Source organism: Dendrobates tinctorius, unplaced genomic scaffold, assembly GCF_039654945.1.
Source record: "Dendrobates tinctorius isolate UK_male_01 unplaced genomic scaffold, ASM3965494v1 ptg000114l, whole genome shotgun sequence".
Classification (NCBI taxonomy): domain Eukaryota; kingdom Metazoa; phylum Chordata; class Amphibia; order Anura; family Dendrobatidae; genus Dendrobates; species Dendrobates tinctorius.
Genome location: NW_027361782.1, coordinates 26,334,507 through 26,349,188, shown reverse-complemented (window position 1 = coordinate 26,349,188; position 14,682 = coordinate 26,334,507). Strand labels below are relative to the sequence as shown.

The 14,682-nt window shown below is 48.9% G+C and overlaps 1 protein-coding gene across 1 annotated transcript in view; it reads left to right on the top strand.

Moving 5' to 3' along the window:
* Window positions 1-14,682, top strand: part of LOC141101083 (sodium/hydrogen exchanger 2-like) — a 153,411-nt gene that overhangs the window by 123,887 nt on the left and 14,842 nt on the right. The window contains exon 7 of the mRNA XM_073589917.1: window positions 11,546-11,616. Within this exon, the coding sequence (XP_073446018.1) occupies window positions 11,546-11,616 (71 nt within the window). The remainder of the gene's footprint in view (window positions 1-11,545; window positions 11,617-14,682) is intronic.

The window sequence follows — 14,682 nt, the reverse complement described above, 5'->3', positions numbered from 1 at the left end:
TATTACCAGAACCCGCAGCCCCCATAGGGAGCACCTAAACTGCAGGCACCATAGACTCGGCTAACCCGACCGCAACACGACTGGACAACGTTTTGGTGGCAAAGTGACGTTGACAATCCCCGGAAACAGCAGGCGTGCTGGAACCAGGCTGGGCAGAAGGGAGTACCCATGCCAAAGACACGGCTCTGTCCACATTCCCACTACTAGTAATGGGAATGTGGACAGAGCAGGAGACATTGCCGGACACACATCAGGGGAACAACTGACGTGACTGAGCCACAGTAACACAGGAACAAGTGTGGATTGTGCAGACGCCACTTCAGAGCAGCAACTGGCGGGGTTGGAGGCCAGGGGAAAGAGACAGTGGAGCCAGAGGCCATAGTGGAGCACGGTTAAAAATCCGTAGTAGTTCGATTGTGGAGGTAGCAGGAGCCTTTGCCATCCACACAGCAGGGGAGCAGATGGCGTTACTGAACCCCACTAACACAGGAGCTAATGTTTTTCTCTGTGCAGATGGCACTTCTGAGCGACAACTGGCTGTGTTGAAGCCCAGGGAATATCGTTCAGGTGGTAGAAACATGAACACAACAGGAGACCTGGATACTGTTGCCAACCAATTATTTTTTTCTGGTAGAGGACTGGCAAATTCTGGCGAGATCCAGGCCTTGTTCATTTTCAGAAAAGTAAGCCGTTCAACGTTATCGGAGGATAGTCGCGTGCGATGGTCTGTTAGTACACCACCTGCGGCACTAAAGACGCATTCCGATAATACACTGGCAGCAGGGCAAGCCAGCACCTCCAATGCATACTGGCTAAGCTCTGGCCATGTATCCAGCTTTGAGACCCAAAACTTGAAGGGGGAAGAGCCATCTGGGAGTACACTGACAGGGCAAGACATGTAGTCTATCAAAATCTGACGGAAACGTTGCCTCCTGCTGACTGGAGCCGTCTGTGATGGTGTAGACATTTGTGACGGACACACAAAACTTTGCCACATTTGTGCCATAGTGGTCTTGCCTTGTGCTGAGACGCTGCCCCTGCTCCCTCTTTGTGCCGAGCTTCCTCCACTGCCTCGACGCACAGAGCTGCTTTGTAAAGCACTAGCAGCACTGATGTTGGGTGGAAAGGAGAACATGATGGACTGCACCAGTGTGTCTTGGCACTCCCGCAGTTTACGCTCCCAGTTAAACAGTGATATGAGGCTTTATAAGTTGTCCCGGTAGCGAGGATCTAGGAGGGTGTACACCCAATAATCAATAAATAAAGATAAACGGGGTGCTCACTGTTATATTAGGTGCTCAGAGGTAAAATCCAATGCTGAATGTAGTACAAAAACCTCGGCACACAAAATTCAAATGAAACTCAAATGAGTATGAGTAAAGACCAAAGTTTGGTCTTTACTCATACTCATTTGAGTTTCATTTGAATTTTGTGTGCCGAGGTTTTTGTACTACACCCAATAATCAGTCGTGTTGAGAATGTGGGCGATGCGGCGGTCGTTTCTCAGGCACTGCAGCATGAAATCAACCATGTGCTGCAGACTCCCAACTGCCAAAGAAACTCTATCCCCTGCTTGAGTCGTCATCTCCGTTTGCTCTGCATCACCCCACCCTCGCTGTACATACTGACTAGAGCATTGTGTACCTCCCTCCTCTGGAGAGATGTCTTCCTCCTCTATTGAGTCCTCCTCATCCTCCTCACAAAGTGTCCCCTGCCTAGGCCTTTGTGAGGAACCACGTAGCGCAGACTGTCCAGAAGCAGATGGCATTTGTGACTCCTCATCCTCCACCTCTTCCAAAACCTCCTCCCTTAGTGCTTGCAGTGTTTTTTGAAGCAGGCAGATAAGGGGGACAGTCATGCAGACTAGTGCATCATCTGCACTCGCCATCCGCGTGGAATCATCGAAGGCACGCAAAACGAGGCAGATGTCCTTCATAGAGGCCCACTCAGTGGTGCTGAAGTGTGACCGGCGCACAGTGCGACTTGTTTGCGCCTGATGCAGCTGGTACTCCATGACTGCTGCCTGCTGCTCACACAACTGCTCCAACATATGTAATATTGAATTCCACCTGGTGGGTAGGTCACATATGATGCGATGTTCCGGAAGGCGTAATCGGCACTGCAGAGCAGCAAGGCGCGATCTTGCCGTGCTGGAATGCCGCAAGTGAGCGCACTCTATGCGGACCTTGTGCAGCAGTGCATCAAGATCCGGATAGTCCCTCAGAAAGCTCTGCACGACCAAGTTCAGCACACGTGCCAGACATGGGATGTGAGTGAGGTTGCCTAGGCCCAGAGCTGCCACCAGATTTCGGCCATTGTCACATACTACCAAGCCCGGCTGGAGATTCGCTGGCACAAACCACACATCGCTCTCCTGCTTGATGGCATTCCAGAGCTCCTGTGCTGTGTGGCTTTGATTCCCCAAAGAAATTAATTTGAGTACGGCCTGTTGATGTTTGGCCATGGCTGTGCTCATATCGGTCGTAACAGGCTCCTGCAGCGCTGTTTCTGAGGAACTTGAGTAGGAGGAGGAGTCAATGTGTAGAGACTGGATTCCTGCAATCCGTGGAGTTGGCAGAACACGTACAGCGCCACTCTCCAGATCTGTACCGGCTCCACAACATTGACCCAATGGGCAGTGAGGGAAAGGTATCGTCCCTGCCCATGGTTACTGGTCCACGCATCGGTGGTCAGGTGGACCTTGCTACTGACGGCGTTTAGTAGCGCATGTTTTATTTTTCCCTCCACATGTTTTTGCAGGGCAGAGGCGGCTTGCCTGCTGAAATAAAAGCGGCTGGGCATGGTGTATTGTGGGACTGCCAATGCCATGAAGTTCCGGAAGGTGTCAGTCTCCACCAGCCTGAATGAGAGCATTTCAAGGGCCAGTAGTTTGGCAATGCCAGCATTCAGAGCCTGTGCTCGGGAATGGTTTGCTGAGTATGGCCGCCTTTTATATCATGCTTGTGCTAATGATGGCTGTAGAGTGGCCTGGGAGTGTGAGGATGACTGGGAACATGGTGCTGTGGGTGGAATGTCACTGGGTCTCCGGACAACAGTGCCAGAGGTTCTTCCTTGGCGATCCTGTGAGGAAGCCGAACCAGCTGTGTGTGAGCTGGAGGAAGAGGCCCCAACACGAGCTGAAGAGGTGGTAGGTGGTGCTGTACGTTGGCCTACGTCTTCAGTGTGTCTGTGTAACTCCAGCTCGTGCTTGGTCCGCACATGTTTCCACATATTTGTGGTATTGAGGTTGCTGACATTTTTCCCTCTTTTGACTTTCTGATGACACAGCTTGCATTTAACAAAGCAAATGTCATCTGCAAGTGTGTCAAAAAAGGACCACGCACTGCAAGTCTTGGGAGCGCCCGTTTTGGCTTTTGGAAGAGGATTGCTCCTAACGGGTGCCGAAGTGGAGGCTACAGGCAACCAAGTCTGCCCCCTCCCTCTCCCTCCTGTTTTGGCCGTTCGGGGAATCTCTTCCTCAGAGCTGCTCCCACCACCTCCCTGTTCCTCACGCCATGATGGGTCAAGGACCTCATCATCTACACTCCCCTCTTCAAACACCTGCTTCTCCTGGGTAGTCTTGCCAGCACCGTACGCACCAGAAAGTGGCACCTGAGTCTTGTCATCATCTGATGCGTACTGAGGTGTGCTGACCATAGGCACTGGCCCACCCGCCTCTTCAGATTCAGAGGGACAAAGAAGTTGCACATCACTGCATACTCCCTTTTCTTCACATTCTTGAATGCTGCTTGGCTGGCCCCCTCTTTCCAAGCCAACAGATTCAGAGAACAGAAGTAGAGATGGCTCCTGTCCAGGGCTCTCTGACTGCCTGGGCACTTTGGCAGGTGGTGAAGAGACAGATGGTTGCTCTTCAGTGCTCTGGCCCTGAGAGGACGTGGAAGTTATTGAAGTCGATGCGTTAGCTGCCATCCATCCGACAACGGCTTCAATTTGTTCCTCCTGCAGCAGTGGGGTACAGCGAGGTCCCACAAAGCTGCGCATAAAGGACTGTTGCCTGCTAAAAGTGAGGGATGCTGACTCACTGGTGCCTGCAGCAGGCACAGAATCCCCACGTCCTCTCCCTGCAGAATCCCCACGTTCTCTCCCTGCAGAATCCCCACGCCCACGCCCACGTGCCTTACTCCCTGCCTTCTTCATCTTGGTAGACTGATATAGATAGGCAGAAAAGTACAAAGGGGGGGGCTTAATGTGCTTATTCCTGAACAGCTGGTAACAGGTATAAGAAACACTAATTTTATGAAGTGTGTGTGGACTACACTTTAATAGGACCTAATGTGGCCTACACAACTGTCAAATGGAGTGTTTGGTGAACTTTATTTTGTTGTTTTTTTTTAAACAAAACTAAAAGGATGTGACCAAAGATTTGAAAGCGATAGTATCACTAACTTTTTGGAGCTATTACAATGCAGGAAGGTAACCTACAATGCAAAAGATGAGGCTCCAAAAAATAGGGTAATACTAATCTGGCTGCAGCTGAAGGGCACAAGCCAGAAAAAAGGCTCCTATATCTACTCCTATATAGTGTTTGCAACCAACCAATGTAGATGGATACGGATGGATGCACACTAATAGGAGAATAAAAAATGAGCTGCAATAAAAGAAAAATATGTGTGAGGCAGTGACGCACGCTGAGCGGCCTACAACCAGACGTAGCTGCAGGAAACACTACTCAGCGTGAACTGCACTCACACACAGTCAGAGACCTCTCAGACAGCCGTGAACAGTGCAGCAAACTGGGCACTAGCACTGAAAGGCTGCAGAGAGGCTCCGCTGTCTACTCCTATAGTGTTTGCAACCAACGTATATGGATACGGATGGATGCACAGTGCACACTAATAGGAGAATGAAAAAGGAGCAGCAAAAAAAGAAAAATATGTATGAGGCAGTGACACGCAGAGCGGCCTACAACCAGACGTGGCTGCAGGACACACTACTCAGCGTGAGCTGCACTCACACAGACCTTGCAGACAGCTGTGAACACTGCTGCAAGGCAAAAGAAAGCTAGAGTGGTGGATTATGTAGCCTGGGTAAAGCACACTATGATTATGAAAATCGCTATCTCTAACTGTCCCTCACAGTCTTGAACAGCAGCCTGTCCCTAACTGAATTCACAGCAGAGTGAACCAGAAATGGCGGCTGCGGCGGCTTTTATAGTGCATCATGACATCACAGCCATGCCATTAGTTAACATGCCTACATGCCTAACAGGATGTGCCCACACTTCTGAGGATTGTCATTGGCTGAATCAAATCAAACTGGCTCATAGCATTATGGGAATTTCCGATTCCGGTATTCGATATGATAAAAGTATCAGAACTCAGTATCGGAATTCCGATACAGTGAATATCGGCCGATACCCGATACTTGCGGTATCGGAATGCTCAACACTACTAGAGACTCTTGGACTCCCCAGGGGTACAACAGGTTCACCACTGGCAGGGTGAGGGTTCTCTGGCTCCACTGCTGGTGTGGCTACTGCTACCTGATTTTCCTGATCCTCCCGAGTCACGTCCTCCTGTGCTTCCACTTGGGGAAATAACAACACTGGTACCACTATTGCATCATTAATTCTAGTCCAATTCGCAGGGAATTCCCCGAGCACTGTGCTGACCTTCTCTTCTGCCTCTACGGGTTGGAGGTTATCTGATTCTTCTTTCCTCCCTTTTAACTGGTCAGGGCACAACTTCAAATGATCCCTGGATACCGCTGCTGAGGTCTCTCCTCCATCTTTACTAACAAGGCATACTTTGATAATGCTAAAGTTTGAGGGCAGAATGGTATAAGGTTCAGCCTCCCATTGATCATCTAGCTTGTGCAACTTCCTCTTCCTTTTGAGGACTAGTTCTCCCGGCGAAAAGGGGACAGCAGGTGCATTCTGATTGTAAAGCTTCTCCTGCCTTTGCCTTGCCTTGGCCAGACTCTTCTCCACACACTCCTGTACTCTTCTGTACTGCTGCTGCCTCTCCTTGTCCCAGTCAGCATCTGGCGATGTGGCCTCCGGCGTGAGGACTCCCATGTCCAAATCCACAGGCAGCCTACCTGGTCTTGCTCTCATCAGGTATGCTGGAGTACAGTTGGTAGAGTTCACTGGAATATGGTTGTAGAGGTCTACCAGATCTGGCAACTTCTCAGGCCACAGATTCCTCTCCTCCAAGGGCAGCGTCTTTAGCAGGTCAATCACCACCTGGTTCATCTTCTCGCACATGCCATTGGTCTGTGGGTGATAAGGCGTTGTCTGGATCTTCTTACAACCATACAAGTTGCACAACTCATGGAACACTTCTGCCTCAAAAGCTGGACCTTGATCTGTGAGTACTCTTTCAGGATACTCATGTGGCCTACAGAAGTGCTGCTGGAAAGCTCTGGCTGCTGTCCTGGCAGTGAGATCTTTGACAAGCACAACTACCAGGAATCTTGAGTAGTGGTCCACAATGGTAAGAGCATAGCTGTAGCCTGACCGGCTTGGAACCAGCTTCACATGGTCCAGGGCTACCAACTCGAGGGGCTGTTTGGTGATGATTGGTTGCAGGGGAGCTCTCTGGCTGTCTCGATCCTTTCTGTGCAGGTTACACCGTCCACACTACCGGCACCACCTCTCAATGACTTTCCTCATACCAGCCCAGTAAAACCTCTGTCGGAGCAATGCTTCCAACTTCTTCCATCCGAAGTGTCCAGCTCCTTGGTGGTATGCTTCCAGAACCATTGATGCCTCTCTCTTTGGGACTATTACCTGCCAGACCAGTTCATGTGTGCGGGCATTGATACTCCTCCGACACAGCTTCCCTTCGTAGATAAACAGCCGGCCTCTCTCCTTCCACAGCTGCTGGGTTTCTTCAGGAGCATCCGACTCCGGAAGTGAGTCAGCACGTATCAACAGCTCTTTCACAGGCGGACTGCACGGTCACTATCTTGTGTTTCTGCCCAGTCAGATGGGGCAAAGGATTCAGGGTGACCTCCTTCAAGCCAGACCATCTGCCTCTCACTCCTTGAGCACGTTGGGCCTCCAGTGGCCTGTGGAAGGGAGGTAGCGCTATCTCTTCAAGAGCCTCAGGGTCTTCTCCTGCATCTGGTAGGTTAGGCATCCTGGACAGCGCATCAGCATTGGCATTCTTGTGCCCTGCTCGGTACTTGATAGTGAACTCGTAATTAGACAGCCGAGCCATCCATCGCTGCTCCAGTGCACCTAGCTTTGCAGTGTCCAAGTGGGTCAACGGATTGTTGTCTGTGAAGATTGTAAACTTGGCGGAGGCTAGGTAATGCTTGAATCTTTCGTTGACAGCCCAGACTATGGCAAGGAACTCCAACTTGAAAGAACTATAGTTATCAGGGTTCCTTTTGGTGGGACGCAACTTCCTGCTGGCGTAGGAGATCACTCTTTCTTTTCCGTTCTGTACCTGAGACAGTACCGCTCCTAGTCCCACATTGCTGGCATCTGTGTACAGCACAAAGGGTTTCTCATAATCTGGTTAGGCCAAAACTTCGTCACCTGTGATAGCCATTTTCAATCTGGTGAAGGACCTTTCTAACTCTTCGGTCCATTCAAAGGTGGAATTTTTCTGCTTGTTCTTCTTGGACTGCCCCACCAGAAGGTTTTGCATAGGGGTGGCTAGTTCAGTAAAGCCCTTGATGAATCTTCGGTAGTAGCCTACCAGTCCAAGGAATTGGCGTACTTCATGAAGGTTGCTGGGCTTCGGGCAGTCCCTGATGACTGTGACCTTGTCAGGATCTGGTGCCACACCTTCTGCACTGACCACATGACCGAGGTACTGTACCTTGGGCTTCAGGAGGTGGCATTTGGAGGGCTTCACCTTCAAGCCAAAATTGGACAAAGCTTCAAACACTTCAGCCAGGTGTTCCAGATGCTCTTCATAGGTTTTGGAGAAAACGATGACATCATCCAGGTACAGCAGGACCGTTTCAAAGTTCATGTGTCCCAGGCAGCACTCCATCAGCCGTTGAAATGTCCCTGGAGCAGTGCAGAGCCCAAATGGCAGATAATTGAACTCACAGAGACCCATTGGAGTGGTAAATGCGATTTTCTCCTTATCTGCCTCTTCCACGGGAACCTGCCAACACCCACTGTGAGATCCAAGGTGGAAAAGTAATTAGCAGTTTTAAGTGCAGATAAGGATTCCTCAATATCAACATTTCACATCTGGGGGGTATTGCAATGGGGAAGGCATCACTCACTCTGACGCTGCCAATCTCTCCGCCAGAGAGTTCCACCTGTTGCATCAGGGCTCGGATCTCCTTCTGCAGGACTCTTTGTTCTCTGGAACCAGCAGTCTCAGCCACCTGTTGCAACAAGACAATAACCTCGGACAGACAGTTTTCAATTACATTTGTTCCAAGAGTCATCATAGGGTTACATTCACGTCTATCAATATCAACAATTATCAAACCTTGAGACTTTAGTACCACTCTCCCCACTTTAACAGTAATCTCCTTACATCCAATCTGCGGTAAGGTCTGACCATTACTAGCAACTACTGTCAGTTCATCAGTGGGACCACTGGTGAGTTCAGAATCAGCCCAATACCTCTTATAAAGAATATCGGGCATGGTGGTCACCTGGGAGCCAGTGTCCAGCAAAGCGTTCATGGGGATACCATCAATCACCACAGGAAGGATTGGTCTCCCTCCCACATACTTGGCTCTCCAGTTTCTTGGGCCTGGGGATCCTACTCCTGGGGGTTGGCCCTCTGCCCCAGGGGTTGCTCGTTTAAAGGACAGTACCTTGCAAGATGACCTGCCTTGTGACAGCGACGACAGATGGAACGTCCGTCCTGGTCATAGCGATCGTTGTTCCTTCCTCGAAGTGGCGGGGCTCTCCTCCTCCGGAGCCACGGAACACCCTCTGGACTGGAAGCAAGCTGAATCTTGTCTTTGGAGGACACCTGTAGGGACTGCACGGTTTTGGTTAGTGCAGCCATTCCTTTGGTCAACTCCTGGACCTGTAGACGTAGCTCCTCAGTTGGATCTTTGTCCAGAGTCTGTGTGTCGGCCTCCACCGGGATGGAAGGAAAGGATGTTGCTTCCTGATGATAGGTGATCGCTGGGCGTCTAGGGGGTGCTGGATGGCTGTCAGTGGATTCCTGCAGTACCCGGATAGCCCTGTCCTTAAATTCAGCAAAGTCCAGATCAGGGTTTTGCAGGGTTATTATGCGCAACTGTCCTCGGTGGGTACTGGACAGGAGTCCTTCAATTAACTGCTCCTTCAACAGTTTATCTTCTTCCTTTACGCTGTCCGGATCAACTTGCTTAACTGCTCGCAGCGCCTCCTGCAGGTTGAGAGCATAGTCCCTGATACTGTCCTGGGCCCTCTGCTTGCAGCCAAAGAACCTCATCTTGATTTCAGCGGCAGTGCGGGTGTCAAAAGTGCTATTCAGCTTGGCCAGGACCTTTACAACAGTCTTTTTATCAGTGTCCTGCCAGGTTTTCACTTCTCTCAGCGCTGCACCCGTTAGCTGTCCAATCAGGATATTTACTTTCTGGCTTTCAGACAGGGGGTAAACTTTAAACAAGTTGCACTGTCTCTCTTTAAATTCACTCAGGGTATGCGACTCACCCGAGTACTGCGGTAGCCAGGCCGCTCCCGGTATGTAGGGCATAGACAGCGGTATGATGGGGACCACTGCTGCAGGCGCTCCTCCTTGCGGTGCTGCAGGGTTGGCGGCGGCATTTGTCGCTGCATCACCTTGTGGCGCGGACATCTTCACCCCCCCCTAGTTAACGTTAGCCAGGGCCGGGGGTTGTGTGAGCTCACCAGCGGCCGCTTCACAGGCCCGATGCTCCAGGCTGTAGGCCTCAGCTCCTCCTCCTCTCGCGCGCTCTTCTCTCTTCCCGTGCGACACTTCACTGCTTCGTGCTCTGTGGCAAGCTCCGCCCACGAAGGCCTGCCTCTTTCTTCCCGTGCGCGCCAAGCAGCGCGGCAATAGCGGCAACTGGAGCTAGATTCACACAGTCTTTAAACACAGTCTATGGCACACAGGACCCGGGGATACCAGGCTCCGTAATCCTGTTCGTGACGCCAAAATTGGGTCGCCCCCCGCCGGCTTCCCCCAGGGCTGTGGGGTACTCGGTACCGGGCCGGTGTCAGGGGGATGATGCGTGTCACAGCAGCAGTGACCCGGTCCATGGCCCTGGGCGCCCAATATCAATGGCGGTGATGTTTGTAGTGTAATTTATATGGAAAGTTCGTGACGCCACCTGTGGTGTTTGGCAAGTAAGATGTTAGCCAACGCTGTGTGCAGATCCTCTGGGGCTGATGGTGTGTCGTAGCTTAGATGGTGTAGCTCCCCACAGGTGAAACTGTAACCCCAGGGCAGTGTATAGGTGGTTGGCACGGGGATGTAGCAGTGCCGACAGGGTAGGAAGCAGACACGACACAGCGGGGTTCAATTTCGGTACCTTTACTTGATAACTGCAGTCCAGGGTCCTGATTACAGATGGTATTGGAGCAGGCTAGCCTGGAAGCAACTCAGGGATTCTCTCTCACAGACGGGCTGTGCAGTCTCCTTCCTAGCGCTTGTGTAGTGTGAAGCACTCCAGTACTCAGTTACTCTGAAGTTCCTCCTGTCAGATGTTCCTAGAACTCCACTTGCATGGCAGACAGCTGTAGCCTCTCTCTCTGGGACTACTCTCTTTCTGAACCCCCAGCTCGCTATCGGTTCTGCTGTTGTGCCTCAAGTCTTAGATGGGAGCAGGGCATTTACAGCCTCCTACTCCTCGGGTATCTGTGGCAGGACCGTTAGTATCCGTACCACCGTGGAGACCCGACTCCAGTTCTCTGCGCTCTCAAGCTGAGGGAGCTCGCCTTCTGCAGCTCAACCTCCAGCTTCTCATTCCACGTCTGCACACTTCACACTCTGCAGACTAACTAACTCCTACTTCCTCCTGGCCCACAGAGAGCACTCCTCCCCTGAACCCTGGGTCAGAGCTCCCCCTGCTGGCCAGGAGTGGAACTATGTTGCATGTATGGATTGACTGTGAGAGAGACCCATCATTGCCTCCAAGCCTGGCATTACCCTCCCCTGGAGGAAGGCAAAACCAGTGTGGCGACTATACTCCTGGGGGCGCCACACATGTTCTTGAATAGCACTAGAACTTGTGCATTAACTAAAACTACAACTCCCACCCAGTGTTCAGGTTTCATACTTACAACAGCTGACTCTCACCTTGTCTGCAGCTTTCATACAACTACTACTCCCACTTTGCTCCTTCCTGTTGTACTGCTATTCTCTCTCTTTTTTTTAATTTATTTACATTTCTGAGACTTAGGCCGGGATCACACTTGCGAGAAACTCAGACAAGTATCGCACGTCAATATCCGACACTGACGCCGGCACTTGGGAGCGGAGCGTGCGGCTGCATGTATCTCTATGCAACTGCATGCTCCGCTCCCGAGTGCTGCCAGCAGTGCCGGGTATTAAGATGTGAGACTCATCCGAGTTTCTCACATGTATGATCCCGGCCTTATGGTGAATGTCAGATGTGTTCACAATATCCTGTGTCATGTCCACAGCTGATGGATCATCTGATCACTGGGATGGAGGACGTGTGCGGCCGCGGGGGGCAGCTGTACTGGAAAGACAAGTAAGGAAGATTCAGACATTAACATGGAAAATAGCAATCAGCTAAGATAAAGAGATGTCACAACAACGTAACAAGCAAAGCACAACACAAAGTAACACAGCACAATACACGATAACACAAAGTAACAGCACAATATACAGCACTGGTAAAAATTAAGAGACCACTGCAAAATTTTCATTTTGTCTTATTTTTCTCTTTTATAGGTATATCTTTGAGTAAAATGTAAATTGCTCTTTTATTCTATAAACTACTGACATGTCTTCAAATTTCCAAGCAATAAATTTTTATTTATTTTTAGGAAATGAGAAATGGTCAAAATAACAAAAAAATGCAGTGCTTGCAGACCTCAAATAATGCTAAGAAAACAAGTTCATAATCATTTAGAAACAACAATACTAATGTTTTACCTCAGGAAGAGTTCAGAAATCAATATTTTGTGGAATAACCATGATTTGTAATCACAGCTGTCATGCGTCTTGGCATGCTTTCCACCAGTCTTTCACACTGCTTTTGGGTGACCTTATGCCACTCCTGGTACAAAAATGTAAGCAGTTCTTTGTTTGATGGCTTGTTGACTATCCATCTTCCTCTTGATTACATTCCAGAGGTTTTCAATGGGGTTCAGGTCTGGAGATTGGGCTGCCCATGACAGGGATTTGATGTGGTGGTCCTTCATCCACACATTGATTGACCTAGCTGTGTGGCATGACACATTGTCCTCCTGGAAAAACCAGTCCTCAGAGTTGGGGAACATTGCCTGAGCAGAAAGAATCAACTGTTTTTCCAGGATAACCTTGTATGCGGCTTGATTCATACGTCCTTCGCAAAGATTAACCTGTCCAATTCCAGCCTTGCTGAAGCATCCCCAGATCATCACCGATCCTCCACCAAATTTCACAGTGGGTGCAAGACACTGTGCCTTGTATGCCACTCCAGGTCTCTGTCTAACCATTAGACGACCAGGTGTTGGGCAAAGCCGAAAATTAGACTTATCAGAGATTACCTCACTCCATTCCTCTATGGTCCAATCCTTATGGTCTTTGGAAAACTTCAGCCTGGCTCTCCTTTGCTTCTCATTGATGAAAGGCTATTTTCTAACTTTACATGACTTGAGCCCTGCCTCTAGGAGCCAGTTACGAACTGTTCTTGCTGTGCACTTCACTCCAGCTGCGATTTGCCATTCCTTTTGTAGGTCACTTGATGTCATCCTGCAGTTGCTGAGTGAAATTCGAATAAGATGACGGTCATCCCGGTCAGTGGAGAGTCGTTTTCGCCCTCTGCCGGTCTGTAGCTTTCATGAAACAATCACTGACCTCAGGGAGACCAGTCAAAGAAAACACTGCGGCAGCCGGCAAAGGCGCTCAATCAGTGAAATCCTAGGTGTATTGCTCCCTGGGAAATACAAATATGCAAATAAAGTCCGTGGAGCCTCATTTAAGAGTCTCAAACACGGGACTAGCCAGATCTTCCTCCAGGGAAAGACCCAGCCAAGGAGTGTCTCCTTTCGGAAACCACCATTACCACAATATTAAGTGGCCCTTTAAGTCAATATCCAGCTCTTTACGAGTTTACAGATATGACAAGGGAAATACCAAGGCCAGGTATCCATCCACAGACAGCTGTTTCGGGGTGTTGCCCCTCATCAGTATGGAGTAGGATTCTTGCTAGGTGGGAGCAATGCCTAGTAGACCAACATCACGAAACAATCGATTGTTTCGTGATGTTGGTCTACTAGGCATTGCTCCCACCTAGCAAGAATCCTACTCAACACCCCGAAACAGCTGTCTGTGGATGGATACCTGGCCTTGGTATTTCCCTTGTCATATCTGTAAACTCGTAAAGAGCTGGATATTGACTTAAAGGGCCACTTAATATGGTGGTAATGGTGGTTTCCAAAAGGAGCCACTCCTTGGCTGGGTCCTTCCCTGGAGGAAGATCTGGCTAGTCCCATGTTTGAGACTCTTAAATGAGGCTCCACGGACTTTATTTGCAGGTCTGTAGCTTTGTTATCCCCAATGTCTGCTGCTTGACCTTGTTGTAATGGACCGCCGTCTTAGAAATTTTTAGGATGGAGGCAACATGACGCTCACTGTATCCCTCTGCTAGTAAAGCCAAAATTGAGCCCTTCTTTTCCTCACTCAAGACTTTTCTTTTCAACTCCTTTGGCATGGTTAAAAGTTAATTTTTCATTCCTATTACTTTTGGGATATTACTAGCACTTGTTTTGTCATCCAGCTTGTCCTATTGCAAGAGGATTGTGAACACCACAGCAGGGTCTTTTTTTTACACTTTCCTTCGTTAAATAAGATTTGGTTCAGGTGATCACCTAATCAGAAGCACATTAAGTAGAATGAGGTGTACTCTGGTTGGAATTCAACTGACACTGGAATGGAATGGCTGTCAGACATGTAGAGAAGCTTTTTATAAAACTGTGCAGTGGTCTCTTAATTTTTGCCAGAGCTGTACTGTGACACAAAGTAACAGCACAATATACGGTGACAGAGTAACAGCACAATACACGGGGACACAAAGTAACAGCACAATATACGGTGACACAGAGTAACAGCACAATACATGGGGACACAAAGTAACAGCACAATATACAGTGACACAAAGTAACAGCACAATATACAGTGACACAAAGTAACAGCACAATATACTACTAACCAATATACAGTAATGTACCATAGTGGATCGTATAAAAAGTGTGCAATAAAGACCAATAAAAATAGTAAATTAAAAGGAAATTTTATTAAAGATAACAATAAAAGTATTTAAATAATAATGATAGTTGAGTCAGGTTATGGTGCACATTTACAAAAAAAATAAACTGAACCCCTAATATGCTTTTTAAAGAGATATACTATTGAAAAAATGCCCAGGAAAAAAAAATCATTTTCTAAAATATAAATAAATATATGTATATCAAAGCAACACCTTAATAATAAAACGTGTCACAAAATAGAAAATAAAAAAAAAGGTGACAGCATCAAATTGATCAAATTGTTGGTAAAATATAAATTAACACAAGAATGTGCAAACATACAGTCATATGTAAAAGTTTGG